Source organism: Hylobates moloch, unplaced genomic scaffold (genome assembly GCF_009828535.3).
Source record: "Hylobates moloch isolate HMO894 unplaced genomic scaffold, HMol_V3 SCAFFOLD_1, whole genome shotgun sequence".
In the NCBI taxonomy this organism is placed as follows: Eukaryota; Metazoa; Chordata; class Mammalia; order Primates; family Hylobatidae; genus Hylobates; species Hylobates moloch.
In genome coordinates this window covers 108,842,054-108,858,227 of record NW_026652276.1, presented here as the reverse complement: position 1 = coordinate 108,858,227, position 16,174 = coordinate 108,842,054, and the positions used below count along the sequence as shown (strand labels likewise).

The 16,174-nt window shown below is 44.3% G+C and overlaps 2 protein-coding genes across 3 annotated transcripts in view; one reads left to right on the top strand and one right to left on the bottom strand.

The window, feature by feature from the left end:
* Positions 1-1,677: 1,677 nt before the first annotated feature.
* On the bottom strand, positions 1,678-5,009 carry LOC116809563 (uncharacterized). Its single transcript, XM_058437508.1, has 3 exons — positions 4,112-5,009; positions 3,531-3,567; positions 1,678-3,310 (listed from the first exon to the last, which is right to left on the bottom strand). Exon 1 carries the CDS (start codon positions 5,007-5,009, stop codon positions 4,185-4,187), a length of 825 nt encoding a protein of 274 aa, XP_058293491.1. The 3' UTR covers positions 1,678-3,310; positions 3,531-3,567; positions 4,112-4,184.
* Positions 5,010-5,220: 211 nt separating this feature from the next.
* Positions 5,221-16,174, top strand: part of AUTS2 (activator of transcription and developmental regulator AUTS2) — a 1,229,496-nt gene continuing 1,218,542 nt past the window's right edge. For both annotated transcript variants that reach the window (XM_032757630.2, XM_032757612.2), the window contains exon 1: positions 5,221-6,809. In XM_032757630.2, the coding sequence (XP_032613521.1) occupies positions 6,501-6,809 (309 nt within the window). In that variant the 5' untranslated portion in view covers positions 5,221-6,500. The remainder of the gene's footprint in view (positions 6,810-16,174) is intronic.

Below are 16,174 nucleotides of genomic sequence, written 5' to 3'. Positions count from 1 at the left end.
TGGGTTGATCGATGTGTCATTCATCAGAGACACCTGCAGAGATGATGAAAGTTTATCATACAATATTATGGAAGGAAATACAACATTTAGCAAATTGAACCACTCATCTCCTCCTCCCCCCTTTTTTAAACATTAAAACTGCAGTTTGAAAAACAACTTCCAATGTGAAAAAAAATTAAAACAGCAGGTGATAATTAGGGCAAAGTTACAACAATGTTATTGCTGATGGGCTACCTGTCAGTTAATGCAAGTTATCACTTCACCCCAGGAATAGTTATTATTAAAAACAACGTATGGGGGTTAAAGAAAGGATGTTAAACATGTTAGTCTCCTTATTTGCTCACTTGGAAATGGCTTAGAGATAGCTCCATTAACCACCTCAGTTCTACCCTGGCCTCAGCAAGGAATGCATACAAAATAACTGAAAGTTATAAACGACCAAAACATAAACCTTAGCTGCCTTGAGTTAAAATCAATTTTCCTAATAAATTAAATTCAAATATTACAAACCAGTATGTAATATCAAGAATGATGTACTAATAATTACCATGTTGGCAGAGTGCAAAGTGCAAGACAGAGGGATATAAAAATTTAGCTATTTAGAAGGTCTGATACAAAAATAGCTTTTACTAGTGTGAGGCTCAGAGTTCAGTTCAATCACTGAGCTATAATAGTATTCTCTGACTAGTCAAGGTTGAATGTTCAAGATGTAGTTTGAGTATTAATCATCAATTCGAATAAAAGCACAGCTGAAGAGGCTCTCCTGAGTTAAGTAGTTTATTCCTGAACACAGATGTAAGTTTTTCCCTTTGTATTTTCCAGAACCACTTGACTGTTTTCTCTACTATACAAGCAAGCTCTTTTGGAATTATTTCTTTAGCTTTACTCTTTATCAACTATAATCTTTTGGGCAAAGAATTCACCTAAGCTTTTGCTGGTATGAATTATGAGTCCATTCATACTCGCCATTTCAAGTTTAAGCTTTAACTTTCATGCTACCCAGTAAGAAATCTGATAATATGCTATGCTTCATCTTGGTTTAGTATATGGTATTCCATTGTACAGCAAATGTATTGTAGGATTCCATTTATATGAAGTACAAAAACAGACAAAAGTCATTTATGCTATTAAAAGTCAGGATAGTGGTTACCCTTGATAGAGAGGTGATGACTAAGAGTGGGCACAAATTCAGCAAATAGTATCGTATGAATAAATCACTTTTTTTTTTTTTTTTACTTTAAGTTCTGGGATGCATGTGCAGAACGTGCAGGTTTGTTACATAGGTATACATGTGCCATGATGGTTTGCTGCACCTGTCAACCTGTCATCTAGGTTTTAAGCCCTGCAAGCATTAGGTATTTGTCCTAATGCTCTCCCTCTCCTTGCCCCCCACCCCTCAACAGGCCCCAGTGTGTGATGTTCCCCTCCCTGTGTCCATGTGTTCTCATTGTTCAACTCCCACTTATGAGTGAGAACATGCAGTGTTTGATTTTCTGTTCCTGTGTTAGTTTGCTGAGAATGATGGCTTCTAGCTTCATTTATGTCCCAAATAAACCACATCTTATTTATCTATTTTACTATTCATAAGCATTGGGCAGTGTCATTAATACAAAAAAAACCCAAAGTATTATATAGGTACTCATATGTACACAAGCAATACTCATATGCATTTACATATACACAGCATTTTATAGCTTTTTATTGAAGCATAATTTACATACACAGAGATGCATATATCAATAGTACAGATCAATGAATTTTCACAAACTGAACACACCAGTACCCAGCTCAAGAAACAACACTACCAGCTCCCCAGAAGCCGATTGGTGTTCTCTCCTAGTCATCAGCTATCTCTCAAGGGTAACCACTATCCTGACTTTGAATAGCATCAATGACTTTTGTCTGTTTCTGTACTTCATATAAATGGAGTCCTGCAATTGTACGTCTCCCTTTTTTCACTTAGCATATTTGTAAGGTTCATATATTTTATTGCATTTGGAAGCAGATTGTTCACTCTTAGTGTGGTAGAATGTACTCTGTTGTATGAATATACCTCCAATTATTTACCTATTTTACTGTTTATGACCATTTGGGTTGTTTCCTGGTTGGGGGTTATTTATGAATAGGGTTGCTCTGAGTGATTTAATAGTCTTTTGGCACACATGTGACATTGGTATATTCCTAAGCATGGAACTGCTGGGCCATAGGGTTTTCATACGTTTAACTTTAACAGATATTGCCAGTTTTCCAAAGTGGTTGTACTATATACCTAGCATTTGACTTCTTGAGGAATCATTCTAAGAAGGGCATTTCAGCATAACCATTAAGAGAACAGGTTTTGGAGTCACTCAGATCAAATTTAGCTTATGACTAAGGAGTGCAGTCACCTTGGATAATATGCTTAACTTTAAGCCTCAGTTTACTCAACTGTAAAATAGGAATAAAACCTTTCTCAAAATTTATGAGAATTAAATGAGATATTATTGTAATGCAGTTAGAACAGTGCCTGAAACATAACAAATGCTGAGCTTATTATATGGCAGTTATTAATCGTTAGCAATTAAAACACAGGCAAAATGGAGAATTAGAAACAAATATGGGCAATATAATCCAGAAACAATTTTAATTGTATGATGGAAGAAATCTATGAAACTCTGACCCAAAAGGCATTGCTAATTCCAGGAGGATTATACTTGGATCCTGAACATTATCCCAAAATGCGTTTGCAAATTACCCCCACCAGAGGCAAGGTTCTTGGACGCAGCGTATTACCATCCATTTTTTTTCCAGTTATTACTCTTTAAAGACAGGACTGCCAAGGGCTACTCTAGAAAGTCACTAATATAATACCTTTTATTATATTTCCCAATTTCACACCTTCCTCAACCCAATCCCCAAAGTTGTTGAAAAGTGACTGTAATTGCATCATTAGTTCCTAGCTTTCCTGGAATCTTAGATATCTAAGACAACTTTCACATCCCCCAAAACCCTAAAAATAAGCTCAGATTTTTGCTTTAAATTGCAAAGAACTTGCTTTATTTTGTAGGATGAGCTTGATAACCTCAGCGTGGATTTCAGCAGCTGCCGGAAACAGCACTCTAGAAGTTAACACAGGTACGCTCCGTACTGAGGCACTGTTTTAGCTAACTGCTCCAGGGACAGCAGGCTCAGTCCTCTTAGGTAAGTAATTTTGGAAGGTGGCACTGTGTTCCTAATAAATTGAATCAGATCCCGTAGGTTAGTCACTATTCTTAAGAAATACAGCACGAAATCAACTTGAAGTCATCTGTTGAGAAGGCCGTGGATAGACCTGAAAAGGAACATTTTGAACATTTAATTGAACCTCTTTGATTTACAGAAGAAAAAACTAGTCATTTAAAAGTCTTGCCTAAGGTCAAATGTTTTGTTTCCTGGACTGGCATAAAGCTCATCTGTCACAGTCGGGTGGATGTTCCTTTCTGTTCCTGGCAACTTGCCCCCCACTGTCCCCCCAACCCCATCTCCCCATCAGATTTCATAAAGATCCAGACCTGGGATTCAGAAATGGGGCAGCTGAAGGAGTGTGACCTAAAACAAGAGAAAGACAAACCATTAAATTGTTATTAGGAATTATAAGACGAGAGAGGCTTGCCTGCTAGAACGTCAAGAAGAAGTATCTTTTCTGTTTTGTACATCGCTGTATTCCCAGCACCTACAACTGTGCCTGCTAAGCCTGGTAAGGCCTAATAATTGTTAAATGAAAAACAATCAATCACTCAATCATAGATATGTCAGATTGTGAGAGAAAACACGTCCTTACTGTTTTCTCTACCACCCTCATTCCAGTAACACTAAAATGTGCACATTTGTATTCTAAAGAGGTGAAATCATATACACAGAGCTCTAGCACGGTGCCTGGCCCATTGTGAGTAATTAATACATGTCAGTGTATTTTCCTTTTCTTCCTCCACAAGTATGGGCTACTAGGGAGGAAGGAGGGTTGGTGCCGTGGTGTTTATGTGCCTGGACAGAAAGTGAAGCGTATCCAAGAAGCTGCTGAGAGCGGGCTGTCGGTGTCTTTCTGATCCTATAGATCAATTCCAGTGCCCTGAAAAACGCACAGCTATTTTACCCAGAGAGGCTGGTCGCTTTTGTTGATCGATTCTCGGCTGCAGTCAGCTCTTTAATACAACTTTTTATAAGCATCAGCCACATTGCGGCGGAAGGAGGGGCTGCGGTGGAAAAAGCAGGGAAACCGCCCCCCACTCCCAAAAAGTAAAGGAAGCCCGCGGGGCAGGGACTGCGGTTTGCCGGTCCAACGGGTCCTCGAGCTGGGGCGGCGGTCCCGGCCCCTCCAGCCCCGCCCCTCGCCCGCGGCCGCCTCCGAGGTTCAAGTTCGGTCCCCGGCTGTTAGGCCTCGCGCTTCCGGATCTGAAGCCGCCCGTGCGTCCGAAGGTCCCCCGCTGGAAGACAAGGCGGGGATCCCATGGGTCATCTGGGCGCGGGGTCACTCGGCCACGCACTGTGGTGCCACGTGGGGGAAAAGTTTCCAACTCTGCCAGTTGGTGCTCCCATTGCGCCCAGGCGGAGCAAAGGCCCGCGCTTTGGCACCCGCTCCCCGTTCTGTCTCCTCCAGTCGCGCCCCCTCCCAGGGACGCCCCCCTTGTGCCCTTCTCTGAATTCTCTTCACCCCTCGCAGCGCAGGTCGCCAAGGGTAAACACCCTTGGGGGCTGGTGGGGTTTCCCGAGAAGGCGTCCTCGGGCCGGGCCGGCCAGGGGTAGAGGATCCAGGGACAAGTGTCCCGAGGAGGATGTGGGGGGCGCGCGCGCGAAGTGGCCTGGGAGCAGGGGCCCGCACGCGTCCCCGCTGCGACAGGCGGGATCCTCCGGCGGCTTCCACGCCCTGGCGCGCCAACTCTGCCCGGCCGCGGCCGACCCCACGCGGGCGGCCCCCTCCACGCCCCCGCCCCCGCCCCCCTCACAGCTCCCCACCGCCCCCAGTGCGCAGGCCCGGCCGCCCCAGCGCGCATGCCCTGGGCTCGCGAGCGCGGCCAGCCCCCAGCCTTTTGCTTTCTACACACTCTACAACTGGGGAGGGGGCGGGGGAGGAGGGAGCCCAGCCGTCCACGTGATCCCGCCGGCCGGGACCGCGGGGGCGGGAGCGCGCGCCGAGAGAGGCGAGGGGCGGGCGGGTGTGCGGGAGCGCGCGCACACGAGCGAGCGAGCGAGCGAGCGGGCGGGCGCGGGGCTGGGCTGAGGCGGGCGGCGGCGGCGGCGGTGGGCTGGCCGCGGAGGGGGAGGAGCGGGAGCTGCGCGAGGCAGGCGGGCGGGCGGAGGATGGGGCAGTGCCCGGGCTCCCGCTGCAGCCGCCCGGGGACACGCCGTGCACCCTCCGGCTCGGGGCTTTCTCGGCGGCGGCGGCGGCAGCAGCAGCAGCGTTAGCGGCGGCGGCGAGAGCAGCGTTCCCGGCTGCGCTTCTCCCTCAGGCGGGGCGGCGAGAGAAGCGGCGGCGGCGGCGGCGGCACCGGTGTCTCTCCCGCTGGAGGTTTCTTTCTGCTTTCCTCATCGACTGACTGACTCACCCCCTCCCTTTTTTGAGGAAGGGTGACCTCTTCTCTGGGACTGGAAAAAATATTTTTGTGAGGAGGGGGGCGGGTGGCAGCGACAAGGTTTGCTTCTTCTCTTCTTTCATCTCCCTCTCCTCCCCCCTCGAAGACCGAAAAGCAAACCCCACAACTGCTCCAGCAGCATCCTCCTTCCCTTCCTCCGCCTCCCTTCTCCTCCGCCGCTCGCAGTTTCGCCCTCTCCTCCGCTAATGATTGCATTATTATGCTCCCCTCTCTGGGGGGTCTCGCCCCTCTTGGGTCGCTCCGGAGCCCCGGCCTTCCCCGGCTGCATTTCTTAAAAATTTGGGAGCCTGGGAGTGAGTTTTCTCCGAGGCGTGTGTGATAGGCGGCGGGGGTGTTTTCGTGCGCGAGGGGCGGGTGAAGTTCGTTGCCCCCACTTTTCCCGCGACCTTTTTCGGACCCGATTTTGGATCGGGTTGAGGGGGGCGCGGGCGTTTTCGGGGGGCGGGGGGCGCGGCGGAGAATGGCCGCGGGGAGGGCTCCCCGGAGCCTCCCAGTCTCTTGATCAAAGCATTCCGCTATTCTGATTTATTGCCTGCTTGGTGAGTTATTTTTTTTCCTCTAAAGGAGACCTGTGTGTTCAGCCATTACTTTGCTCGGCGCTGCTCCCAGGCATCTCCGACCCTCGGTGCTGTGGGGAGCCCCACACTTGGGCTCCTCGCCTCTCGCCCTCGCTCCCCGTCCCTCCTCCCCTCTCTCCGCCCCTTCCCCCTTTTCTTTCTCCTCTCTTTCTTCCCCTCTCTCCCTTCTTTCGGCCGCCGTCTCCCCCGCGCCCTCCTCGGGGCGGAGGGAAGCCGTGAAGGGGGAGGGAGGGCTCGGTGTCAATTTTTTTTGTGTGTGGCCGCGGCCGTAGCCTGTGGCGGGCGAGCGGGGAGACCCCGGCGCAGCAGAGCCATGGATGGCCCGACGCGGGGCCATGGACTCCGCAAAAAGCGGCGGTCGCGGTCGCAGCGAGACCGGGAGAGGCGCTCCCGGGGCGGGCTGGGGGCCGGCGCGGCCAGCGGCGGCGGGGCTGGCCGGACCCGGGCGCTCTCACTCGCCTCGTCGTCGGGCTCCGACAAGGAAGACAATGGGAAGCCCCCGTCCTCCGCCCCGTCCCGGCCCAGACCCCCGCGGAGGAAGCGGAGAGAGTCCACCTCGGCCGAAGAGGACATCATTGATGGATTTGCCATGACCAGCTTTGTCACTTTTGAAGCGCTGGAGGTAAGGGGGACCCCCCTCCCCCCGGGTTCCCTTTATGCACGACTCCACTCGGCTGCGCCCGTCTCTCCTGTCTCCCCCGCCGCGCTCCGGGCTGTCTGTCTGTCTGTATGTTTGTCTAGGCTGAGGTCTTATTGTTGGTGGGGGGAGCTGGGGGCGCGGGCAGACAGGCAGCAGGAGGGAGTCGCAAAGCCGTGCCTGGTCTCCTCGTTTCCTCGTTTCCTCGCTCGCCTTTCCCCTGCGCCCCCTCCCTGCACCCCCTCCACAGCAGATGGGCAGAAAGAAAGGGGTTCGGGCATCACAACAATGCGCCCCCTCTCCACGGAGAGCTCTGCCCCCACTCCTTCCTTCTCTCCCTCCCCAATCATGGCTTCTTGGCTGGTGGAAGTCTCTTTGCTGGGTTTGGGGCGCCTGTGGACGGTTCTCTGTGTGCTTTCTACAGAGTCATATGTTCGTGTGTGTGTGTGTGTGTGTGTGTGTGTGTGTGTCTGTGTAGTATATACCTTTCCCGGGTGTCCTCGGGACCGGAGACTGATGGGGTTTTGTGATTTCTTTGCGCCTCCCCCCATTACCCCCCCTATATTCTTTTTTCTTTTTTTTTTTTTTTTTTTTTGGTGAAGCTGGGGAAGGGGGCGTTTTCTCCTGGTTAGGAGAAAGGAGGGAGGAGGGGAGAGAAGAGGGAAGGGTGGAATAGCTCTCTGTATTCTGTATGGGGCTCTCTGTATTCTGTATGTACAGAAAGGGTTAATTATAATATTATCTATACACATACATAGGCACATGTGTGTGTGTACATGAGCAATTTAGTTAAAGGACAGAAAAAGGTACACCAGGGAAGACTGGTGGGAGGGAAGAATAAAATCCTAGCTGCTATCTGAAGGGCTTGTCACCAATTGTCCCTCTCCCTTTGCTTTTTTGTGTTTTCTTTTTTTTTTTCTTTCTAAGTGATTGGCTTTGTGTATGTCTGTGTGTGTGTGTGTCTTTCTTTATTCCTTGGGCACCTGCAGCGTTGATTTTCAAATGCACATTTTCCTCCTGGCCGACTGGCTCCTAGGGTAGGGGGAAAGGGAAAAGGGAGGGAGGGGGAGACTGTCTTTGCCTGAACCTATCTCCTTTGGTGTGGTATTGGTCATTGGCCTCTATAAATTTAACCGCCTTCTTTCCTCCCCCACCTCCCTGTCCCCACCCCCCACACACCATGCACACACACACAGAAGGCTTTGAGATTCTGCAGAGTTGGTGCACCTTTCTTAAGCACAAAACCAAGATACGGTTTATAGTTGGCTTATAGTGTTTCATGAACCTGATGTGATGGTTTGAGGTTCCTGAAGGAAACTTTTCCCTTTCCATTTTTTTTTTTTTTTGCTGTTATTATGGTATTGTTTCAAATGCTCAGATGCAAGCTTTTTTAATGACAGCTTAAATCTCACATACAGTAACTGTACAGGTTTAGATTGCTCGTTCTGTTTATGTGTTTGGGTGTCAGGTTTAAATATTTTTTTCAAAGGAAGGCTTCCTATCAGTATTGTCCTTTTCTGTTTGAACTGCTTTTGGTTGGGCTGCTAGTGGTGATGGTGGTGGATGGTGGCCAGTGGTTGGGAGTAAGGGAGGTACTAGTGGTGGTGGTGGTGGCAGAGGTGGTTGTGATGGTGATGTTGGTGGTATTGGTGGTGGTCATAGATTTTGATGTTAGTGATTGAATCAGTTACCCTCTGGTTCTGGAATTGGTGCTTTATTGGCCAAAATTTTGAGTGTTGAGGTTCACCACTTATTAGAATAATTCCAACTGTGGTTTTAAGTTTGCCAAGGTGGGTGGTTACCGTACAGTGTGACCTCTTTCTGTCTCTCTTGCTTTAAAATAGGAGTTGAAATGGCAGCATGTTCCTATTAGAACATGCTGCTTGGAATTTGGTTCATCATTGCTGTCTGTGGTTGGTTTTGGAAAGTACTTGTAAGAGCTGGTTACAAGTGGTTCTGCTTTCTGCATGGTTATCCTGAGCTGTGGTGTGGCCCCTCTGAGTAATCAAGAGGGGCCACTGGATTCCCACGAACATTTTTGGAGGACAAGTAGGGATATATGTATGTATATATATGTCTCAGTTATGCAGTTCTTTTTGATGGTTTTATTTTTAACAAATAGGTATTTGACTGGGCTTGTGATATATATCTATTTATTTGGCCTTTGCGAGAAAATGTGCTCATTTTGATTTATTTTGTGCCTAAAAAACTTGTAATTTTAAAAGAAGACCAAGTTCAAAATGTACAGTTAATACCATTTCTTTCTTTGCTCTGATTATTTTTTTCTGCTACTTTTCTAAATTCAAAATCCAAGTTATTTTGGTTAGCTGAATACTATGCCACCTTCATATCTAAATATCATATGTCTATATGTAGGTATAAAAGGTCTGACTTTTAAAAAAGTTTACTTAAAATTCTGTAGAAAAAATTAAACATACAGAAGTAGACAGAACACCCAACATCCAGGTTTGAGAACTACCAACTCATATCTCATCTTGTATTTTCCATATTTCATCTATTTCCTCTCCCACATATGATCTCATCCATATATCTCATACAGAAATACTTCTGTATGAATCCGTAAACCATAATGACTCCAAAAATCCTCAGACCCCACCCAAACCCCCACAGCAGTATTATTACACTTAAATAAATGTATAACAGTTCACTAATATCAAATATCCTGTCAGTGTTTATATTTTAAGAGGCCCAACTTGTGTAGGAAAGCCGTAAATACATTTGTCAGATTAAAAACACAGAATGGGAAATAGAAATCATCATATATGTCTGGTTCTTTGGCAAAAGGTAGTTTTGTTGGCTGTGTGCTATCACATTGTGTCCATGCTGGATGGTCAGAACATATGTGTGTAGTGTTTGTTGAATTAAAACCTCTGGTGGTCCACTCTATTCAGCCTGGAAGATTTATTGAACTATCACCAAGAAATGTGAGGGCTTATTGGGAACAGGCGACTAAACTATGAGCTTGGACAAAAATGTGTGTTGGGGGAGTGTTTGTAAAAGTTAAGAATTATTATAGATGCTAAGAGTTATCCTAAATACGTAGTATGTTTTCGGACCTTATGTTTAGAAATGAAATCAGTTGTCACCACATGTCATTAAGGCTGCTGCTGGTATGATATTGTGAAAAGAAACCAGAAATATTGGCTTGCACAGCTAGGTTTATAGCTTGTGCCAGTTCAGAGCAATAGCTGGCAAACAGTGGAGTAGCATACTTTGTGTGTTAATGGACACATTATTTGACTCCATGATTTTGTTCTGAGTAGCTGATTTTGGACTTCTCTTTTAAAAAAGAGGCTCCTAACTCATTATGAAATGTGCTAATATAAATAGTTACAGTTCAACTGATTTTACTGATACTGGAGTAAAAGTGATAACTTGCCTAATGAGAACCTGCATTTTTATCTTGATTATTTTTTGCTGTTGTTGGATTCTTTATTGAGATGATGAAAGCTTTAGGGGTAGTTTGACAAGTCTCACATTTTATAGGCAGTGAAACTGGCTGAGATAGTTTCATATTCACAGGGACACTTGTCTTGAGTAACTGTGCCCTGAAGTTCAAGTGTATGATTATGAAGAGCCTCATGATAGAAGATAAGAGGGTAGGCGAGGAGGCTAAAGTTGAACGTGGTGTTCTTTTCATTATGCAGTTGAGAAGCAGAATTAACATTGGTATATAGTATATTTGTTTGGATATTCTTCGAGTGACAGGATGAGAGCAAAAATCCCCAGATAAGATGTCTAGTTTTCTTAAAAAGTGGCTTTTAGCAAACAGTATAAATGGGAATGTTGGGGTCCTACTACCATCAGTGTGTCCTGATGTGTCAGATAGTGTTGGCTTTCTGCTATTTGGGTTTCTTTTCTGTATTGTCTCTATTAGGAAGCTACGTGAGTACCATGGCTGAAAACTTGACTTTGCAAATCCATTATTTTTCCTCATTCCTCTTTTGTGCACTGTGTTCTTAGGGCAGCCTCCTTTTGTACAGCTGACCAAGGGAAGCTAAGATGAAATTTGTGGAATTAGCAGAAAAGAGCCCAGCTGGAGCTTTATAGGGTTATGAAAGTAAAGGAAGACTCATTTCTAGTGGTTAGAGCATCAAACCAAGACTTTGATGCGGTCTTCACTTCCTGGCTCTGTTTCAGGGCTTACCCCACAATCAGTAGCATAAGTGGGCTGTACAGAATTTGGTGTACTTACAACATGCCGTGTTAATAGGCTCCAACAATTTATTATGGTCAAATCACTTTAGTTGTTTAAAAAACGTTAGTTACGTGCCTTCTATCAGTCAGCGGATATTTATGGAGTGCTTAATATGTACAAGGCACTAAGAATATAGAGAAACCAAACAGAAATCTAGCGTTTTGAAAAAGTATGTAGTTTAGTTGATAAATTAAAGCCAGCACCTATGAAATAATTTTGAAACAGGTACTTGAATGCCTGATATCAACTAAGCGCCATAGGCTTTTAGAGACAGGCTAGTGAGATAGGCTGAAGTGTTCAAGAAGGCTTCATGGCGGAGGGATGGGACCTAGAAGGGTGATGTGATTTGGATATATGGGGAAGGAGTTGGAGCTAGGGAGAGCATTCTCAAGGAATAATGAAGAAGGCACAGGAACAGGATGTTACATGGTTAGGACTTGGGGGCAAGGAAAGGCTGGTGGAAATGAGTACAAAGGTAAGTAAAGAGTGCTTGTTAGTGGGGCAGGAGACCTGTGGAGACTCACATTCCAGGCTTGGCCTGCCTAACTAGTGTGGCCTTTGAAAGTTAACTTTCTAAAAGCATCATTTCCTTTATCCATTAGTGGAGAGGTTTAAACTAGTTTAGAGTAAAGCTTCTCAAGCTGGAAGGGAACATAGCTTTACAGGATGTTCATAAATTGTTTTTTAGTCTGAAACAGAGTGATCTACCACCAAATAGTTTCTGAAACTTGATGGGCTAGACAAAATTAAATAGATGCCATGTTCTGTCAGAATTAAAAGTCTATTGTGTGAATGTGAATTTTGAATATCAGAGAAGGCAATGTATGTGCCTAATTTCCTAAATCCATTTTTACCACAGAGCACTTTTATTCTCTGCATTGTAATCTGTAATCCAGTATGGGAAATACTAGAAAGGATCCAAAAAAGTCCCTCCAGATCTTGGAATTTGGTGATCTCTGAATCTGGGGTGAGTGGGCTGATGGTAGACGACTTGGAAAACCAGGCACAGAAGCTTGTAGTCGGTGCGTGGGAGCTGCTTCTTAAGCAGGAGTGGCAAGGGGAGTGAAAGTGAGGAAGATGTAAACAGTGAGGGAGACTAGTCCATGTCTTTTCCTGCTCCTCTTTCCTGCCTGACATCTGCCTTTTTACTGATTGTTACCAACCCCACCAGGAGATGAATATTGGTGAGTGGTTCTCATTAATAGCTCTTTCATTGTGATAATACTAGCCCAATTCTGATGCCACCAAGCTGCCTTTCAGCCAATGTTTTATCCTCTTTGTCCCTTCTAGTTTCATGTATTGCTGCTCTTTAGCAACCTGTAAAAAAAGGTTGGCTGAGAAAGGAGGTTGACATTGATGTTAAAACAACAATTTCAAATTATCTGCCTTTGGCTTGCTGTATATGAAGTGGTAGTTCAAAAAAGGGTCAGAACCTCTCTTTTGCTGTTACATAGCCAGGAAAGCTGTAGAACTGTGTTTCTGTTGCATTTTTCACTTTCTTTTTTGGAAGATTTGGCCATGGGACTGTAAAATAAATGGGTCAGTTCCAGCATTTGACTTCTGAAAGTGTGCATAGCTTTAGGATCTGAGAAGGGATGGGAGAATTTGGAGGAAAGGAAGGGTATGAATAGTGTGTGTGGTTATGAATTCAAGTATTTTACTGTACTTACTGAGTTTCATTATTTTACTTTATAAGGCAGAGCATCACTTGAGGAGTATTTATGTGAGATGTGGTTGAACGTTGTGATATGATTCCATGCAGCTTGTGTTAACTGGAGATTAATTAATTGCACCTTTTTTGGAATTAGAATATAAATGAATCCGTGAATTTAAAAAATGAATTGTGAGGTTAGGAATTGAGCCTTTGATCCTCTGAGAGTAGTGTTCTGTAGTTCTCACTGTTGAAAAAGGGTTAAGAAAACAACAGTAAACGTGATTCAAGGAGTGTTGAAGGTGATAGATGCTGAGACTCTTCTACACCACAGTTTTATGTATTGTCAAAGATAAATGATGATTATTTAGTTTTAAAGAATGTTAGGATTAGAAATAAGGTCCCCAGAGGGACACAACAATAGTTGAGGCTAGCTATTAAGGAATAATTTAGGTCTTAAGAGCTATGAGATTTGGAAGCCTTTGGACGAGAAGGTCTGTGGCATTTTGGGTGTGTGTGTGTGTGTGTGTGTGTGTGTGCGCGCGCGCGCACAGGGTGAAGGATGGTGGGTTAGTGGCTTTACATTTTATTTTATTTTACCCCTATCCTGTATAGTAGTCATAATATACTAGATGCAGCCTAACTTTGTAAAAGTGCTTCATGCTGTTTTTTTTCTCCTCAAGAAGCAACTTTTTTTTTCTTTCAGAATTAGGATTAAACCCAATATGCTGCAGATGTAGGATAAAGAACCTAGTAATGGGATAGCAGCTATTAATTTTAGAAAGTTCTGAAAAGATTCAGGTAGATTTGAAAACTCAGATCATCGAAGTTTAGAAGAGCAATATGATAATAAATTTGGTAAAACTTGAGACAGGAGAGGATCAAAAATAATGAGTGAGCTGGGGCAGAACTGTTTTCTCTTATATATTCAGAACCTGTTCCATGAATGTAGACTTTTTTCCTCTCTGGAATGTGGAGAGGACATAGAATTTAAGATTGGTGAGACCCTAAGTGTGTCTTCTTTCTTCCAAATCTGAGCTGTGTTCTCCTTCATTTCTCTAACACAATTGCAGAGTAATGATAGTTTCTATTATAGCTTTGCATCTGTTGGTATGCAATCAATACATATTGTGAGGTCACAAAGAATAGGCCTTTTTTATGCTGTTAGTATGAGGAGGGGAGGAGTGGATTTTCTAGAATTTGACTGCCCCTGCTTGTTTAGGAAGAGACTAGACAAGTACAGGCTTCTATGTCTTAGTCCTGTTCAGGTCTCTGCTTCCATCCATTGCAAGGGGCTCTGGACCCTGAAATCATATGAATTGGTGCCTTCTTTGAAGGTGTTTATTTCACATATTAGTGGATGTGGCTTTCTTAGGGTCCAGTTAGATTCCCTGCTCACCTGCTGCCCATCTCCTTTCCTCCTTTTCTCTCTCCTTCGTATCCTTCTTCCTTTCCTCTCTTTCTTTACTGAGGTAGAGCTATCAAAATTATGAATGCTGTTAATAAAAGGTAATGCATTTAGGACATTGTGTATGAAACGCAGAAATTCAAAAATTTTTAAATTTCATTATTTGAACTGTGACAATCTGCTTGAGGAACTCTAATTTAGCTCTCTGAAGGTGAATTGCTTGCCACAGCTTTCTTGGCCGTTACAGCTCACTTTTCTAATTTCTCAGCTTATATCTGAATTCTAGTTAGTTTGTTTGCCAGAGCAAACCTTATAAATGATCAACTACATACAAATATTTTTAAAATGACTTAACTGTCATTTTAGCTTGCCACTATACCTCTCGGTGCCATACCCCCTTGTTACCTCTGGAGCCCTGGAAAACCCATGTGCAGTAAAATGGAGTCACAAGAGAAAAGCCCACAGTTTGTAAGTAATGGAAAATTGCTAATGCAAGTTGGGATCCGTTTTTGGCAGAAAGTCTTTAAATTGAAAGTATTGTGTGGCTGCTATTAACGGAAGCACAGCCTGCAAATATAGATTGTGACTCTTGGTTACATGGGTGAAATCTGATATTTTCTTTCTTTTATTTTTATTTTTTTGAGACAGCGTCTTACTTTGGTTGCCCAGGCTGGAGTGCAGTGGTATGATCATGGCTCACTGCAGCCCTGACCTTCCTGGGCTCAGGTGATATTCCCACCTCAGCTTCCCAAGTGCTGGGACTACAGGTGCACGCCAGCATGCCCAGCTAATTATGTATTTTTTGTAGAGATAGAGTTTTGCCATGTTGCCCAGGCTGGTTTCAAACTCCTGGGCTCAAGCAATCCACCCTCCTCAGCCTCCCACACTGCTGGGATTACAGACGTGAGGCACTGCACCTGGCAAGAAATCTGATATTTTCAAACTGTGGGTAAGTTCTAAACCTGAGACTGAGTTTTAGTCATTGCCAGGGACAAGTTGTGATGACACCTGAGGGATCTCATTTTCCTTGTTGTCCCCACACCTACCCTCGTTTGCAGCACAAAACCTCATTTTAAGTTTTTGTAAAGTTTCTGATGGCAGTAATATTTTAAAACTTAAAAAGAGGAATTAAGAGATTACAGTCTCATATTGTTAAGTATTTCTTAGTTGTTATATTGAAGTAGACTTCTTTTTTCTTGTTTTCTTCTAGATCTCTTTGTTCAGTTATACTTGTTGGCTAAAGGTTGCTGGTTAAATGTTGTTTAGCGAAATGTTCTATAGTTAAAATCTTTACAAAGAAAAAAAGAATGAAGATGTGGATAGCACAATAATTGAACATTAGATTATTACTTGTTTTCTAGCCACATGATAGAAATTCCAGTGACTCCCACCCATTCAGTCTGTACATGTTCAGTTGGCAAAGAGAATGGAAGTCTGGACTGTGCTTTTCTAAGAAATGATCTTATATAGTTGAAATTATACTTTCACTGGAGCAAAACGGGAAACAAGCATTTGATAAGTGTGTCTTACTGCATATTGTGGTCTGCTCCCTCATTTGTTACGGTGGTCACTATGACTGCTTGAAAATTACAGTTTTGAGATTAATATGCAGAGCTAAATCTTTAGGAGGTATCCTAAAGTTAGGACCTAAACTTTTTCATAGCAGCCTTTTGATCCATTTTATTCCAGCCATTGCTAGTTGATGTGCTTTCTAAGCCATGTGGCATCAGAGGCACAGATGTTGTCTTTAGGGATGTAGTTCTACCTCTCATTTTGCAAATGAAAACACAGCCCACAGGGGTTAATTGACCTGTTCAAGATCACACTGGGAGTTAGAGGCTCTCACTGTTAACCTATGAATCTAGGAGACTGCTTCTTGTAAGTTAGTACTGGAGAGTCCCAAGGATTGGGAACCTTGGAAGGAGATTTTTTAAAAGCAAAAAGTCTTACTACAAATGTGGGTGAGCACCCATGATTGTAAAGCTTCCCATTTCAGCTAAGAAATATTCTGATTTACACAATATCAAGAACCTTTAAAAAGCGTTGTTCTCTCCCTGCACTCTCTCCCAGTA